Source organism: Bos grunniens, chromosome 2 (genome assembly GCF_055505025.1).
Source record: "Bos grunniens cultivar Pamir isolate PY7600 chromosome 2, Bosgru_T2T1.0, whole genome shotgun sequence".
NCBI lineage: Eukaryota > Metazoa > Chordata > Mammalia > Artiodactyla > Bovidae > Bos > Bos grunniens.
The window spans coordinates 16,894,337-16,909,602 of NC_141166.1; the positions used below are offsets into that span (position 1 = coordinate 16,894,337).

At 45.7% G+C, this 15,266-nt stretch overlaps 1 protein-coding gene across 5 annotated transcripts in view; it reads right to left on the minus strand.

The window, feature by feature from the left end:
* DIS3L2 (DIS3 like 3'-5' exoribonuclease 2) overlaps positions 1-15,266 on the minus strand; it is a 356,275-nt gene that overhangs the window by 85,568 nt on the left and 255,441 nt on the right. For all 5 annotated transcript variants that reach the window (XR_015140204.1, XM_086335398.1, XM_086335394.1 and 2 more), the window contains one exon: positions 6,540-6,773. Coding sequence is in view for 4 of the 5 variants with exons in the window: in XM_086335398.1 (XP_086191524.1) it covers positions 6,540-6,773 (234 nt within the window). In the remaining variant the exon portion in view is untranslated. The remainder of the gene's footprint in view (positions 1-6,539; positions 6,774-15,266) is intronic.

Sequence of the window (15,266 nt, forward strand, 5' to 3'; positions counted from 1 at the left end):
AGTGTTTCTCATGATGTACTCTGCATATAAGTTAAATAAACAGCTTGACAATATACAGCCTTGACGTACTCCTTTCCCTATTTGGAACCAGTCTGTTGTTCCATGTCCAGTTCTAACCGTTGCTTCCTGACCTGCATACAAATTTCTCAAGAGGCAGATCAGGTGGTCTGGTATTCCCATCTCTTTCAGACTTTTCCACAGTTTATTGTGACCCACACAGTCAAAGGCTTTGGCATAGTTAATAAAGCAGAAATGGATGTTTTTCTGGAACTCTCTTGCTTTTTCCATGATCCAGCGGATGTTGGCAATTTGATCTCTGGTTCCTCTGCCTTTTCTAAAAGCAGCTTGAACATCAGGAAGTTCATGGTTCTCGTATTGCTGAAGCCTGGCTTGGAGAATTTTGAGCATTACTTTCCTAGCGTGTGAGATGAGTGCAATTGTGCGGTACTTTGAGCATTCTTTGGCATTGCCTTTCTTTGGGATTGGAACGAAAACTGACCTTTTCCAGTCCTGTGGCCACTGCTGAGTTTTCCAAATTTGCTGCCATATTGAGTGCAGCACTTTCACAGCATCATCTTTCAGGATTGGAAATAGCTCAACTGGAATTCCATCACCTCCACTAGCTTTGTTCATAGTGATGCTTTCTAAGGCCCACTTGACTTCACATTCCAGGATGTCTGGCTCTAGGTGAGTGATCACACTATCGTGATTATCTTGGTCGTGAAGATCTTTTTTTACAGTTCTTCTGTGTATTCTTGCCACCTCTTCTTAATAACTTCTGCTTCTGTTAGGTCCATACCATTTCTGTCCTTTATTGAGCCTATCTTTGCATGAAATGTTCCCTTGGTATCTCTAATATTCTTGAAGAGATCTCTAGTCTTTCCCATTCTGTTGTCTTCCTCTATTTCTTTGCATTGATCTCTGAGGAAGGCTTTCTTATCTCTCCTTGCTATTCTGTGGAACTCTGCATTCAGATGGGTATGTTTTTCCTTTTCTCCTTTGCTTTTCGCTTCTCTTCTTTTCACAGCTGTTTGTAAGGCATCCCCAGACAGCCATTTTGCTTTTTTGCATTTCTTTTCCATGGGGATGGTCTTGATCCCTGTCTCCTGTACAATGTCACGAACCTCCGACCATAGTTCATCAGGCACTCTATCTATCAGATCTAGGCCCTTAAAACTATTTCTCACTTTCACTGTATAATCATAAGGGATTTGATTTAGGTCATACCTGAATAGTCTAGTGGTTTTCCCTACTTTCTTCAATTTAAGTCTGAATTTGGCAATAAGGAGTTCATGATCTGAGCCACAGTCAGCTCCTGGTCTTGTTTTTGCCCACAAAGCCTAAATCAGGACTGATGCTGAAGCTCCAATACTTTGGCCACCTGATGTGAAAAGCCAATTCACTGGAAAAGATCCTGATGCTGGGAAGATTGAGAGCAGGAGGAGAAGGGGGTGACAGAGGATGAGACGGTTAGATAGCATCACTGACTCAGTGGACATGAACTTGAGGAAACTTCAGGAGAGAGTGGAGACAGGGAAGCCTGGTGTGCTGCCAGTCCGTGGGGATGCAGAGTCAGACACGACTGAGTGACTGAATGACAACAAGAGTTTCTATCTGGTTGCCATGCTGTATCTCACTGTGTGCACTGTTTGCTGAACCCAAGGTAGGCAAGGCATGAGCTAAGAGGTTGGAAGAAGACTTAAGGAGCCGTAGGAACTGCAGACAGAACATAACCTAACCTAACCACAAGGGCTTTCCAGGTGGAGCTTATATATGCTTACAGAACAAAAGTAGCCAGTGGCCAAGTGAGTAACTCGTGACACACGTGCAGTGCTATAAGCGATCTCAGCTATTACGGAACCATTATTTACAAAACGTGGGGCAAGAGCAAGAGTCTGTGAGGCAAGAGAGTCTGACCATGCCGTCTTGGCTAACTTGCTCTTTCCCTAAACTGCTTCCCTACAGGAAGTCTGCAGAGCCTGCCTTAAAGGCTGGGCAGGGTCAAGGTCATCCATGATACCTTCTACGGCAGCCTGGGTCCCAAGGCATTTAAAAACTGTTTCCACCAAGTTGATCTTTATAATCAAGTCCACTCAAAGAAACTGCTTTAAGTTTGGGCTTCAAAACTGTACTATGTGGGATCCATATAAGATGCAGCTGAGAATTTAGTAAAGGTTCCATTAGTTTGGACAACTTTGCCTCCAAAGTTAAGAAGATGGAAACATCAAACTTTCTTCACTACAACTTTCTCTAAACCCAGAAAGTCAGCGGCTCAGCAGGAGCTGTTCACATGCCCTGCCTGCCTGCAGGGACTCCGGACGCGGTGCTGTTTCCCTCCTGCAGTCATGCTTGCTTCTCTAGAAGCCCTCACACAGGGTGGCATCTAAGCACTCTCACCTGACTGAGGACGGGCAGGCTGAAGGAAAAGCACCAGAAAGCTGTAGTTTCCTGAAAACAGTCAGTACTCCCTAAGATGTCTTTGTTTGGGGGCTCTATTTGGCACCCCACTATCCTCCCTTGCCGACCTTTCTAAAGGAAATGGCTCAGGCCACAACTCCAAAAGGTGTTGAGGCCTTGTCATCCTATCACTTTGGAGTCAGGCAGGGTCACTTTTACCCCTAGGAGGGAGCAGGCCACCAAAACTGAACACTTTTTAAGAAACAAGAGTGGTGTGTGTTCCCTGGTGGCTCAGTGGTAAAGAATCTGCCTGCTAATGGAGGAGATGCGAGTTTGATCCCTGCGTCAGGAAGATCCCCTGGAGAAGGAAATGGCTACCCATTCCAGTATTCTTGCCTGGAAAGTTCCATGGACAGAGGAGCCTGGCAGGCTCCAGCGTATGGGGTCACAAAGAGTCAGACACAACTTAGCAACTGAGCACTTGTCATAAATAAATAACACAAGTATCTGTGTTAAATTCTAGATTTAACATGGCAGCAGAAAAGGGGATATTTTTCAACTCAACCAACCAAAAAGCAAATAGAACACACTTGGCACCTGACCTGACCTTTGGGGCAGAGAAACATCGGAGTGTCACTTTCCTGAGCTAGGACCTCTCAGCAATCCGACCCAAAGGCAGTGCTTCCCAGTGTGTCTCACACCACAGGTCACACAGAACTTGCTAATACTTGAGCGTACACTGGGTAAGTGCACAGGACTGCAGGCAGGTGGTCCCAGGGTCCCAGGGGACAGGAGCCAGCCCAGGCAGCCTGTAACTCGGGGAATACACTGTCTCACATGTGGGCCAGGCAGCTCTGGACTAAGCTGCTGCCTGCAGTCACCTGGTGATCAAGTTGCTCTGTGTTTGTGTAGTTACTGTGACCTCTGAACCAGTCTCCCCTCGACTCAACAAACAGGCCCCATGCTGGTGTCCTCCACCTCACTCATTCTGGAGATCATCAGGGTAAACACATGTCTTGGAAAGGGGAAATTTCTGGCTTAGCAGGTTTGTTCTGCATTCAAGGCCATGCAGCAGGACACAGATGTTGTCTCCTCTTACAGGAGGCTAGAAGGACATATTTTTTTAGACCTGCCACCAAAAATGTGGACACAGTGAACTGGGGCACACAAAGCATCAGAGGGCAACTCCAAACAGCAGGCTGTGCTGAAGGCACTGGGGAAAAATGGATTTTTGTGAGGGCAGATGCAGGCAGCAGGCAAAGGGGAACAAACGCAGGGACTGCTGGATGGGCTGTCTGGCTGATTAATCAACGATCTTGCCAGGAACCTGCCGCAGGAGACCAATGTGCCCCTTCTTCCAAAGCTGTGGTCCACAAACTTGTTTTCTGGTGTGCCATAAGTCTAGTTGCATCCTCCTCTTTGCGACCTTATGGACTGTAGCCCACCAGACTCCTCTGACCATGGGATTGTCCCAGCAAGAGTATTGGAGTGGGTTGCCATTTCCCCCTCCAGGGGATCTTCCCGACCCAGGGATCGAACCTGCCTCTCCTGCGTCTCCTGCACTGGCAGGTGGGTTCTTTACCCACTGAGCTGGAGCCAAGGAATCAGCCCCAAGGATGCAATTCCATTATTTTCAAACCTTAATTACCTGGAACCTAATTAGGACTTCAGGGTTTTCTTCTCACTTGGAAGGGAAACTTCTTTCTCTCAAGTCAGCATGGTGTAAATGGAAGAAAAGTGAAAGAAGAGTTGGCTATCTGGATTGCTTGCATATTAAGAAATTCATTTAACCTTTGAGGACTTCAGCTTCTAATCTACAAGTTGAGAGGGCTGATGAAACAAGTATCTCAAATTATTTTCATTGGGATTGACATATACACACTATTATATATGAAACAGATAACTAATAACGACCTACTGTATAGCACAGGAAGTTCTACTCAATACTCTGTAATGACAATATGAGAACAGAATCTAAAAGAGTGGATATATGTATATGTATAATTGATTCACTTTGCTGAACAGGAGAAACTAACACAACACTGTAAATCAACTATTCTCCAATAAAAATAATTGAAAAAAAAAAGTTATTTTCAGCAATAAAATTCTCACTCTAAGACATGCCAACAGATCAGCAGCAATCTGAAACTGTGATCATTCTTCTACACTGACACCTCCTAATGCAAGTTGAGATCACTGATGGTCTTTTACAGTATTTAGAGTATTTAACATATTTAATTAATCCAATTTTATAACGATCTGATGGGGAAGGGTCTCTAAAATGGTGTAACGGAACTCTCTCATTTGATGTGCTTGAAGTGGTGGTGGGTTAGCTTTTCCAGAAGCTGGCTGAGGAGGGGAATCATACATAACTAAACATTTGTTTAACTTAATTTATATAATGCTTTTGAACTGTGGTGCTAGAAAATATGCTTGAGAGTCCCTTGGACAAGAAGGAGATCAAACCAATCAATCCTAAAGGAAATCAACCCTGAATATTCACTGGAAGGCTGATGCTGAAACTGAAGCTTCAGTACTTTGGCCACCTGATTTAAAGAGCCAATTCATTGGAAAAAGCCCTGATGCTGGGAAAGATTGAAGACAGGAGAAGAGGACGAAGGAGGATGAGATGGTTGGATGGCATCACTGACTCAATGGACATGAATTTGAGCAAGCTCCGGGAGATGGTGATGGACTCGGAGGCCTGGCGTGCTGCAGTCCATAGGATCACAAAGAGTCGGACATGACTAAGTGACTGAACAATAACAACAAATTTATATAAATGCACATCCACTCACTTTTAGGATTTCCCTGGTGGTTCAGACGGTAAAGCATCTGCCTACAATGTGGGAGACCTGGGTTTGATCCCTGGGTCAGGAAGATCCTCTGGAAAAGGAATGGCAACCCACTCCAGTACTCTTGCCTGGAAAATCCCATGGACGAGGAGCCTGGTAGGCTACAGTCCATGGGGTCACAAAGAGTTGGACACGACAGCAACTTCACTTCAATTCACCCTCACTTTTACAAAAGACTATGCTAGTCGGATTTTTACATACTTTTTTTCCGATAAACTATGCATACTTCATTGCCTATAATTTATCATTTTTGTTTCATTAAGAGAGAGCTTAGATATCTATAATGCAATCTGAGTACAAAGTTCCTCGTGAATTTTGATTTCCCCCCCTCCTTTTTATAGTCATCACACCCAAACAGCACAACTTCTGAAGATTTATCTTCATCAAGTGTTTGCAAACAATTTAACTTAGTTTTCACAGGAACGGCAGCTTTTAAAAATGTTCTTATTTGATCAGTGTATCTAATATTCAGTTACAGTGAGTAATTACAACATGTACAACCGGCATAGCCAGGATGGGGGTAAAGAAGGCTGACCATTGAAACACAGCTCCCCTGGAGGGAGCCGAGGTGGAAGGGAATACAGTCCACATGTGCAGCTCCCTGTGGGTATTGGTCACTGTGTCAGGCAGAAGGGACAGCGAGCGCCAGGTGAGGAGTTTCCGGTGGCAGATGTAGGGCCTGGGGAAGGAGGGCAGGGATGGAGAAACTAATGTTGGTGTCCTCAGCATACAACTGATAGCTCAAATAAGAAATGAGCTTCCCTGGTGGCTCAGCGGTTAAGAATCCACCTGCAAAACAGGAGACGCGGAAGACCCTGGTTTGATCCCTGGGTCGGGAAGATTCCCTGGTGAAGAGAATGGCTACCGAATGGCTACCCACTTCCAGTATTCTTGTCCATGGACAGAGGAGCCTGGTGGGCTACAGTCCATGGGGTCACAGAGAGTTGGACACGAAGAAGTTAAAATAAGAATACAGGGGTTCATTCAGGGAGGGATTGTGGAAAGAGAAATAAACAAGAGGGTGGGCAAACTTCAGGGAATGCCAGAGTTGAGCTGAGGGAAGAGGCTTCTGCCACAGGACCAGCAGGCTCACGTCATGAGGCCCCGGGTGTCTGCAGAGTCGCGAGGAAGGCGGTTCCCGCCTGCCTCAGAGGCCATTATCTGAAGGCAGAGACTGAGGAAAGGACAGAGGGGCAAGCCCCAGGGCTGCTATGCTAATTCTCGCACACACGTGGCTTTGGCAGAAGTCAGGTCTGTAGGCGGCGTTGAAAAGAGGAAGCGACTGACCTGATCCAGACGCAGTGCGCCGTCCGCAAACCGCTGTCGGCGTAACTCCTTCGCTACTCCGTGGAGGTTCAAGACAGCCCGGTGCACCTCGTCACACGTGTGCTCGGGGGAGATGGCAGGCAGCTCCCTCTCCGGGATTCTCCTGGTCGGGCTTTCAATCATGCTCTGCGCGTGCTCGTAGCTCAGTTTGGTGCAGGAGCGGATGATGGTCCGGCCAAACCATTCAGCGAGAATCTGCAGAGATGGACGGATTGTGAGGGAGAATTTTTTTTTTTCCTTCAGCTTTTTCTTTCATGCAACCATTCAGCTGTACACATTCTACAGAGACTGAGGAAACGAGGAGGGACGAGTACCAGCTTTTTTTTTTTTTTTACTTGAGCACCCCCCCCCCCCCGCCCCCTTCCCCCTTTACCAGCTAAACCATTCCGGTCGCAACTCCAGAGACAAGGCTTCCTGAAAACACCTGTCTGAAGGGTTATTAGGTTTTCCCCGGTGGGGAACAGGGAGGGCCCGGCCCACAGCTGTCCATACCATGAGAATTCGAGGGCACACAGCTCCTACCTGAAGAGCTAGAGAGACCACTCTGACACCCTCTCCTTCCCTTGAAGGAAGAACCACTACTCTTTATAATGGCAACCATTAAGCACGGGGAAGTGAACAATAGAAACCACTCACGTTTTTCTTTGGTTTAGTGCAAAGAGCCTTATTATGAAGAGTCTTGATCTAGAATATCAGACTTTAATGTTCTTAAAAAAAAAAAAGGAAACCCTCAAAATATACTTTCTGAATTATTTTAAAAACTACTCTCATCTCAAAATACAAGCAACTCAAAATATTATGCTGATGACTCTTCTGCTGTGGCAAGCGGGTCCTGACTTTGGCTCTCAGGAGATGTGTGTGTGTATGTGCTGAACGCAGGAGAAACTGTAGAGGCAATTCCAGGGACTCTGTGTGTGTGTGTGTGTGTGTGTGTGTGTGTGTGTGTGTGTATGCACACATGCGTGCATGCACTGAATGCAGAAGAAATTGTAAGGGCAATTAGAGCAACTGCCCAGCAGTCCTAGGGGAAGCAGTGTGTGCAGGTCCCCAGAAGAGCCCCTTTCAAGGTCAGCCCATGCTTGTCCCTCCGTCACAGCCATATTTCCTGAAAACTTCCCACTCGTGGAGCTGCTCCAACCTCCTCTAGGATGACGGGGCCACGACCTCTTCATTCTTGTGGTCTCAAAGATTTCCCCTGGAGACTCAGCTTGTTTCCTTTTCTACGACTCATTCCAAACCCAGTCAGTCAATCCTCCTCCTTCCGTGTGTCAACATTTTGCTGGACAGTCTGTCTTTAGCTTGGGGAAATGTCCCTTTTCATTCGGTTCCACTGCTCTTTTTTTCACACACTCCCTCAGGCATCCGGGTCAGAGGGTATCTGGCCTCTTGGGGGTTTTGTCCCCTTTTCCTAGAAGACACAGGAAAGTCCTACATATGTACCAGGGGTCACCACTGCACACAGGGTGGGGAGACTCGGATCACCGTGACTGGGCATCCATTTTCACGCAAACTGGTGAGTCAAGAACTACTTTAAAAAGCTAGTGACAGGTCCAGACCCTCTCCCTTGAAGTATTTATGGACAAACTTTTGCAGTAAGTTCCATGAGGTTCCTAGATACTCTGCCACCCCAATGTCTATGTATCCTGGGTCTAAACAGCTCAGTGGCTCCCTCTGAACCCTCTTCTGTAGTGCTGGGCCCTGACCAGGGGCCACTTTGAATCCCGAGGAGTTCTTAAAACATGTTCACTGTAACTTGGCAAAACCTGAAATCCCCCACTCCTGATCAAAACTCGCTAGCCACTCACAAGGGTGGCACTGCTCAGTCTGCCTCTTCTTCCTCACTGGTCCCACTGCCCCTTCGGTTTGTCTCCTTATCTGTCAATGAGAACTTGAACACCAGCAAACCTGGGACTCAGCACTGATGAGAAGCTTCCCACAACTCTGTCACCTTACTTGGGCCGCCCCTCCCTTAATGCCTCCGTTCCAGAAAATCTGCACCTTCTTTTTGAACATACGAAGGGCTGAAGTAGGAGCTCTGAAGAGCCAGTAAGAACTTCCTGGCCCAGAGACGGTCAGGCAGCTTAAAAACAACCCATTGATTCTGAAAGTCACACCTGACACACGGACTAAAAAAACTCTCAGGCCAAGAAACCAGATTGTGGTGAAGCGGCAAGGATGCCCATGGCCCCCTCACCCAGCGAAGGTCAACAGGAAAGCAGAGACCTGGCTGGGCGGGGGCATCGGCTCCCGGGGCCAGCGCGCCCTACAGAACGGGAGGAAGGCCTCTCGGGATGGGACACCTCATTAATTTCCAATTTGGAAACTGGATTCACATCAACGCCCTGTTTGTAACCAGGGCCAGTGGCAGAAGACAAAAAGACAAAGAGTTTTTCATGGAAAAAGCAAAAAAGCCACAAGGAGCTTCGTAAACAGAACCCTTCAGAGAAGAATCATGGCCTTCCTCTACCATTCATTTCATCACAGGATTTGGGTCACTCTCTTTCTGCAGGCGGCAAGCTTCCTGCATACACTCTAGGACACTGCTATTTAGGATGTTGGATTAAACAACGTGCCAATATCCACTGAAGGTATCCGGCTCGTGGGGGAAAAAAAAACCTAGTTAGAAAGGAGAAAATATTGTCTACCTCAAGACCTACTTTCTGGTACCAGGTAGGACAGGAAGTGGCTTGACACCACGGACCACCTGGCTCTGCTCAGTGGCAGAGCTCTCACACCTCCAACCGTCTCAAATCTCTCTAACACACCTGGATGTGCGTGCATGCTAAATCCCTCCAGTCATGGCTGACTCTCTGTGACCCCATGGACTGTATCCCACCAGGCTTCTCTGTACATGGGATTCTCCAGGCAAGAATACTGGAGTGGGTTGCCATGCCCTCCTCAGGGGATCTTGCTGACTCTAACCTGCATGTCTTATATCTCTTGCATTGGCAGGCAGGTTCTTTGCCACCTAGGAAGTCCAACACACCTGAAGTACGTTATTTGTCCCCTTTTACGTTGAGAGAAGAGGTTGGGGATTTGTGAAGTCATGCTAACTCCTAAGTGATGGCCAGGATCAGATCTGTGCTAAAGACCTAAGACTCAAAATCAAGTGTTATTTTTTATTATATCTTGCTAAAGGTCACAAAAGAGACAGACAGTGAAGTAAAGAAAATACAATATTGACTTTCTATTTAATAGATACAAAGTCGTGAGGAAACCATATCATTTGAAAACTATTAATTTCCATTCAAATGTATTTAAAATTTTAATCTTCTAAAAAAAGTCAGTGTCTCATTAAGAAATATTTGGTTCAAAAAACTGCTAATGGGGTTAATTTGTAATTTTAATTTTAATTAGATACAAAATCACTTCCACTACAGCTTTGGGCTTCTGTATATAAACTATTTGGTTCAAAAAACAATATCAGAAAAATGAACTTCTTTACAAAACAGACTCACAGACAGAGAAAACAAATCTGTGGTTACCAAAGGGGAAAGCAGGGGAGGGATGGGAGTTCAAGATTAGCAGATACACACTACTGTATATAAAACAGATAAATAACAAGGTCCTACTATATAGCACAGGAAACTATATTCAATATTTTGTAATAACCTATGATGAAAAAGAATACATATATTCATATATATATATATATATATAGCTGAACCACTTTGCTATACACCAGAAAATAACACAACATTGTAAATCAACTATAATTCAATAAAAACAAAAACATAATAGGAAGAAAGAAACATTTTCCTGATTGGAACAAAACCAGGCTGCTGTGATGATCAGGGGTAGGGGGGTGCATGGATTTCTGCTTCTTCTTACTGTGAACACGAGGCAACCCCCCTGGGGTAGGGAGGGCCCAGGGGTGAAAAAAGTCAAAGGTACCAAGAGAAACGTATCCAAAAAGAAACTGGGCAGAAAAAGGCAGTGCTCGAAGACAGTGAGGAAAGGCCGCTGGCAATATGTCTGTGATGGGGAGGTGCTGGTGACTGCAGAGGGCAGAGGCAGTGAGGGCGGTGGCTCATGAGGAGCAAGCAGGGGTATCCTCTGCTGGGCCCACTCTTGGCCAGGCCAGTGGTGACAGAGTGAGGCACAGGTCCCTTCCTAAAGAACAGAGAAGACCATGGTAGGATCAAAGAGTAAGTGACAATATGGAGACACTGTCAGCCACATTTAGACCTAGCTGTGTCCTCTCGCGCTGTGGCCCGGCTGGGCCTGTTACCCAAAAGCTGGGTTTGCCTCTGGGTGGATGTTGGCCAAAAGATGCAACCAAGCCAAAGGACAGGAGAAGGAAGGAGTTATTACTTGCGGCAAGTAAGGAGATCACTGGGGATCTTTCCCAAAGAAATATCGTTGGCTTTTAATCTGTTTTCCAGATATAAAGATACCTTTCCCCTTAAGCTAATTATAACCTACACCAACTTAGTAAATTATACCTTTGAGGGTAGGATTGAGACATTACTCTTTTGTCTCTACCTGATTCCTCTAAAAATGGAAGACTAGATTCCCAGCAGCCTTATCAAGTACTCTTAACTAGTGCACGCACAACAAAACTAAAGAAAATTATCCAGTGAAACTGTCACAGAGTATAACTACTGTGTGACATATAACAACAAATATCATTGCTTGCTTTAAGTTTACTGCTAAAAGCACATGTATGATGTCTGTGTGACAATTCAGTATAACTGATACAACATATAGCTTATAAAATGTTTTCCTATTAACATACCTCTGAATTGATGCTTTTGAACTGTGGTGTTGGAGAAGACTCTTGAGAGTCCCTTGGACTGCAAGGAGATCCAACCAGTCCATTCTGAAGGAGATCAGCCCTGGGATTTCTTTGGACGGAATGATGCTAAAGCTGAAACTCCAGTACTTTGGCCACCTCATGCGAAGAGCTGACTCATTGGAAAAGACTCTGATGCTGGGAGGGATTGGGGGCAAGAGGAGAAGGGGATGACAGAGGATGAGGTGGCTGGATGGCATCACTGACTCGATGGACGTGAGTCTGAGTGAACTCCGGGAGTTGGTGATGGACAGGGAGGCCTGGCGTGCTGTGATTCATGGGGTCACGAAGAGTCGGACACGACTGAGCGACTGAACTGAACTGAACTGAACTGAGCTTGTTCACTGTATCTGATGAGTTGTCCCCCAAGAGGGACAACTCGGCCACTATTAATAAACAAAAAGGAGGCGTGGCACCAAGGGACATGATGGATGCCAGGCAGCAATCACCCTGGCACTGAGGGACAAATCTGACCTACCAAGGGATTTGTAATCAAAAGGAAAAATGATAAAATAAATTTTCATGAACTGAGTTAGGTATTGGGAAGCCATTCCAGCTAATACATGATTTACCTTAAAGTTTATAGTGACCGAAGTGGCCTGTTTAATGGCCTCTTGAATGTATATCTGCTTTTGCTATTAAGGAAAAAAAATGCATAAAAAAAAAAAAAAAACTAGAGGACATCATCATTCACGCACACGGGGCTCCAAAATCACTGCAGATGGTGACTGCAGCCATGAAATTAAAAGACGCTTACTCCTTGGAAGAAAGTTATGACCAACCTAGATAGCATATTGAAAAGCAGAGACATTACTTTGCCAACAAAGGTCCGTCTAGTCAAGGCTATGGTTTTTCCTGTGGTCATGTATGGATATGAGAGTTGGACTGTGAAGAAAGCTGAGCGCTGAAGAACTGATGCTTTTGAACTGTGGTGTTGGAGAAGACTCTTGGGAGTCCCTTGGACTGCAAGGAGATCCATCCAGTCCATTCTAAAGGAGATCAGCCCTGGGATTTCTTTGGAAGGAATGATGCTAAAGCTGAAACTCCAGTACTTCCGCCACCTCATGCGAAGAGTTGACTCATTGGAAAAGACTCTGATGCTGGGAGGGATTGGGGGCAGGAGGAGAAGGGGATGACAGAGGATGAGATGGCTGGATGGCATCACTGACTTGATGGACGTGAGTCTGAGTGAACTCCGTGAGATGGTGATGGACAGGGAGGCCTGGTGTGCTGCGATTCATGGGATCGCAAAGGGTCAGACACGACTGAGTGACTGAACTGAACTGAACTCAGTAAGAACGATACTTACAATGATAGTAATCAGGCTGTCAATCTGATGAACTCAGAAGTTTCTATGATACAAAAAGTCATCCTCTACAACTGCGCGGCCCTTGATATTTTAACAGCTGTTCAAGGAGGAACTTATAAGACATACTGAATGCTAGGTTTTATACCTGATGAGTTTCTAATGTGACAAACCTCATGATGTATATGAAAAAAAAATTAAATCTCCTCTGAAGGATCCTCTTCCCAGTTTAGAGAAAACGGTTTGGGTCAGGGGGCTCTTGGCACAAGACTCTGCCAGTGAAGCTGCAAAGTTGCTGTTAACTGCCTCTCCTGCTGTGCCTCACCTACACCTGCTAGAATAATGCTATGTACATCCAGCCACTACTCTGTGGACCCCCAAACTTCTCTAGCTGTAGCAGACAGAGCTTCACTCCTCTAACTAGGGAGATGGCAATGCTCATTCTCAGCAGGAAGTAGTTACAGAAGAATGACCTTTGGCTCTGTGCCCCTCAAGAAAGAAGAGTGAAATATCTCAGTGTTGGGGGTGCTGTGTAAGTAGATTGGGTAGGGGTCCCTGGAGGTAGCGAGCCAGACACGACTTTCTTAAATAAGAGAAGCCACTTCAGCCCTAAGCCATTCGATGATCTGAGCCTGGCCACAGTGCTTGCTCTTGCAGAAGAATGGGTCTCAGTAGTTGATTTTAAGGGAACAAAAGAAGGTAAAAACAAACAGCTATTACCAGGCCAGGGAGCTAACTTCACCAGATTGGAGATGATACATCAGTTGTAAAGACTCCTAGTTCTGTTCCAATGGTAAAGATTAGCCTGAAGCTGTTTTGCAAAATTCAACCACCCTTGACAATGCTCAACTACCAGGTTAACTGGAACCTATGAATGATGATGTTGACCTTTTCTGATGCCTGTGACTTCAATCAACTATCATATGGACTCTGCCAACTTCTGCCCCAATTCTATGCTGAACCCTCCTTGGCTGAAGCCCCTTTAGGAGCCTGCATGCATCCTAACTTAAAACGTCCCCAATTTTGCTATCTGGGGAGACACTGCTTTGGGAAAGATCCCCCATGTTATTCCTACTTGCTGCAAGTAATAAATCCTTCCTTCTCCCACCCTGGATTAGTGGTGTCTTTTGGCTTGACACCCATCAAGAGGCAAACCCGGTTTTCAGAAGCTGAGGAGGGAGCATGGGTACCAGAGGGCCATGTGTTTGCTAATGTTAGTTTATAAGGCAGTGTATGTACAAGAATTTTCTGGAAGAGTAACTTGTATGGCGTCAACTGTGTTCTCATCTACAGTTTGAGCTCACTTGCTGCCAGCCTAGTCTGTTGCCCCTCAGACTATAATCAGGCCTACTCCTATTGTTGGGAAGGAAGAAATTTTTTCCTACCTTTCCAGGTTTTTCTGGTCTAAGAATTAAACTGTCATGAGATAGATTAACAGGAGAAAATCAAACAAAACATGGGAGAGACTCAGGAAAGCTGAGTAACTCACTAAAATGGCTGAAAGCTTCACTTTAAATACCATCTTCAGCTAATGACAAAAGAGAATGTTGGGCTAGTGATTCAGGACTTAGAAGGGGAGGAAGGAAATTCACATGAAGGTGGAAAAGCAAATGTTTGATAAACAAATGTTTACAACGTACGGACTGGGCAGAGACAATGGGACACACACAGGAATTAAAAAAACAAAACAGATTTTGAAAGGTTCCTCCTGTCTACCATACCTAGTCCATCCTAGAGTTATCTGTGATGATAGCTCTCTCCCTTTTAGAAGCAGGTCATCTATCTACATTCTTTAGACAGTGAAGGTAAAGTCAGAGTTTCTTCCTGAGTCTTTTGGATCCTGATTGTTTTCAGCTTGAAACAATCCACATGCCCAAGAGACATCCTGAAAGTCAAAGTGAAAGTCACTCAGTCGTGTCTGATTCTTTGTGACCCCATGGACTATACAGTCCATGGAATTCTCCAAGCCAGAATACTGGAGTGGGTAGCAAGTTCCCTTCTCCAGGGATTGAACCCAGGTCTCCCACATTGTAGGCAGATTCTTAACCAGCTGAGCCACAAGGGAAGCCCAAGAATACTGGAGTGGGCAGCCTATTCCTCCCTTCTCCAGTGGATCTTTCCGACCCAGGAATTGAATAGGGGTCTCCTGCATTGCAAGCGGATTCTTTATCAACTGAGCTATGAGGAGAAGCCCAAAAGATATTCTGGAATGCCAAATTTTACTCCCCTCCAGCATTTTGACCTAAAAGTCTAAACTTCAAATCCAAAGATGAAAGAAATAAGGCAACTCCCTCAACTGTCTGCCTTGTAAACCTTAGAATGGCACAAGAGTCTGAAGGCAGGATATGGTTAAGAGACGAGAATTCCATTCCTGTGACACAGGATGAGGGACCCCGACTGGGCAGTCTTTGGAAAGTGTTAGTCGCCCAGTCGCATCTGACTCTTTGCAATGCCAAGGAATCTGCCAGGCTCCTCTGTCCATGGGATTCTCCAAGGCAAGAATACTGGAGTGGGTTGCTATTCCCTTCTTCGGGGGATCTTCCTGACCCAGGGATTGAACCTGGGTTTCCAGTACTGCAGGCAGATT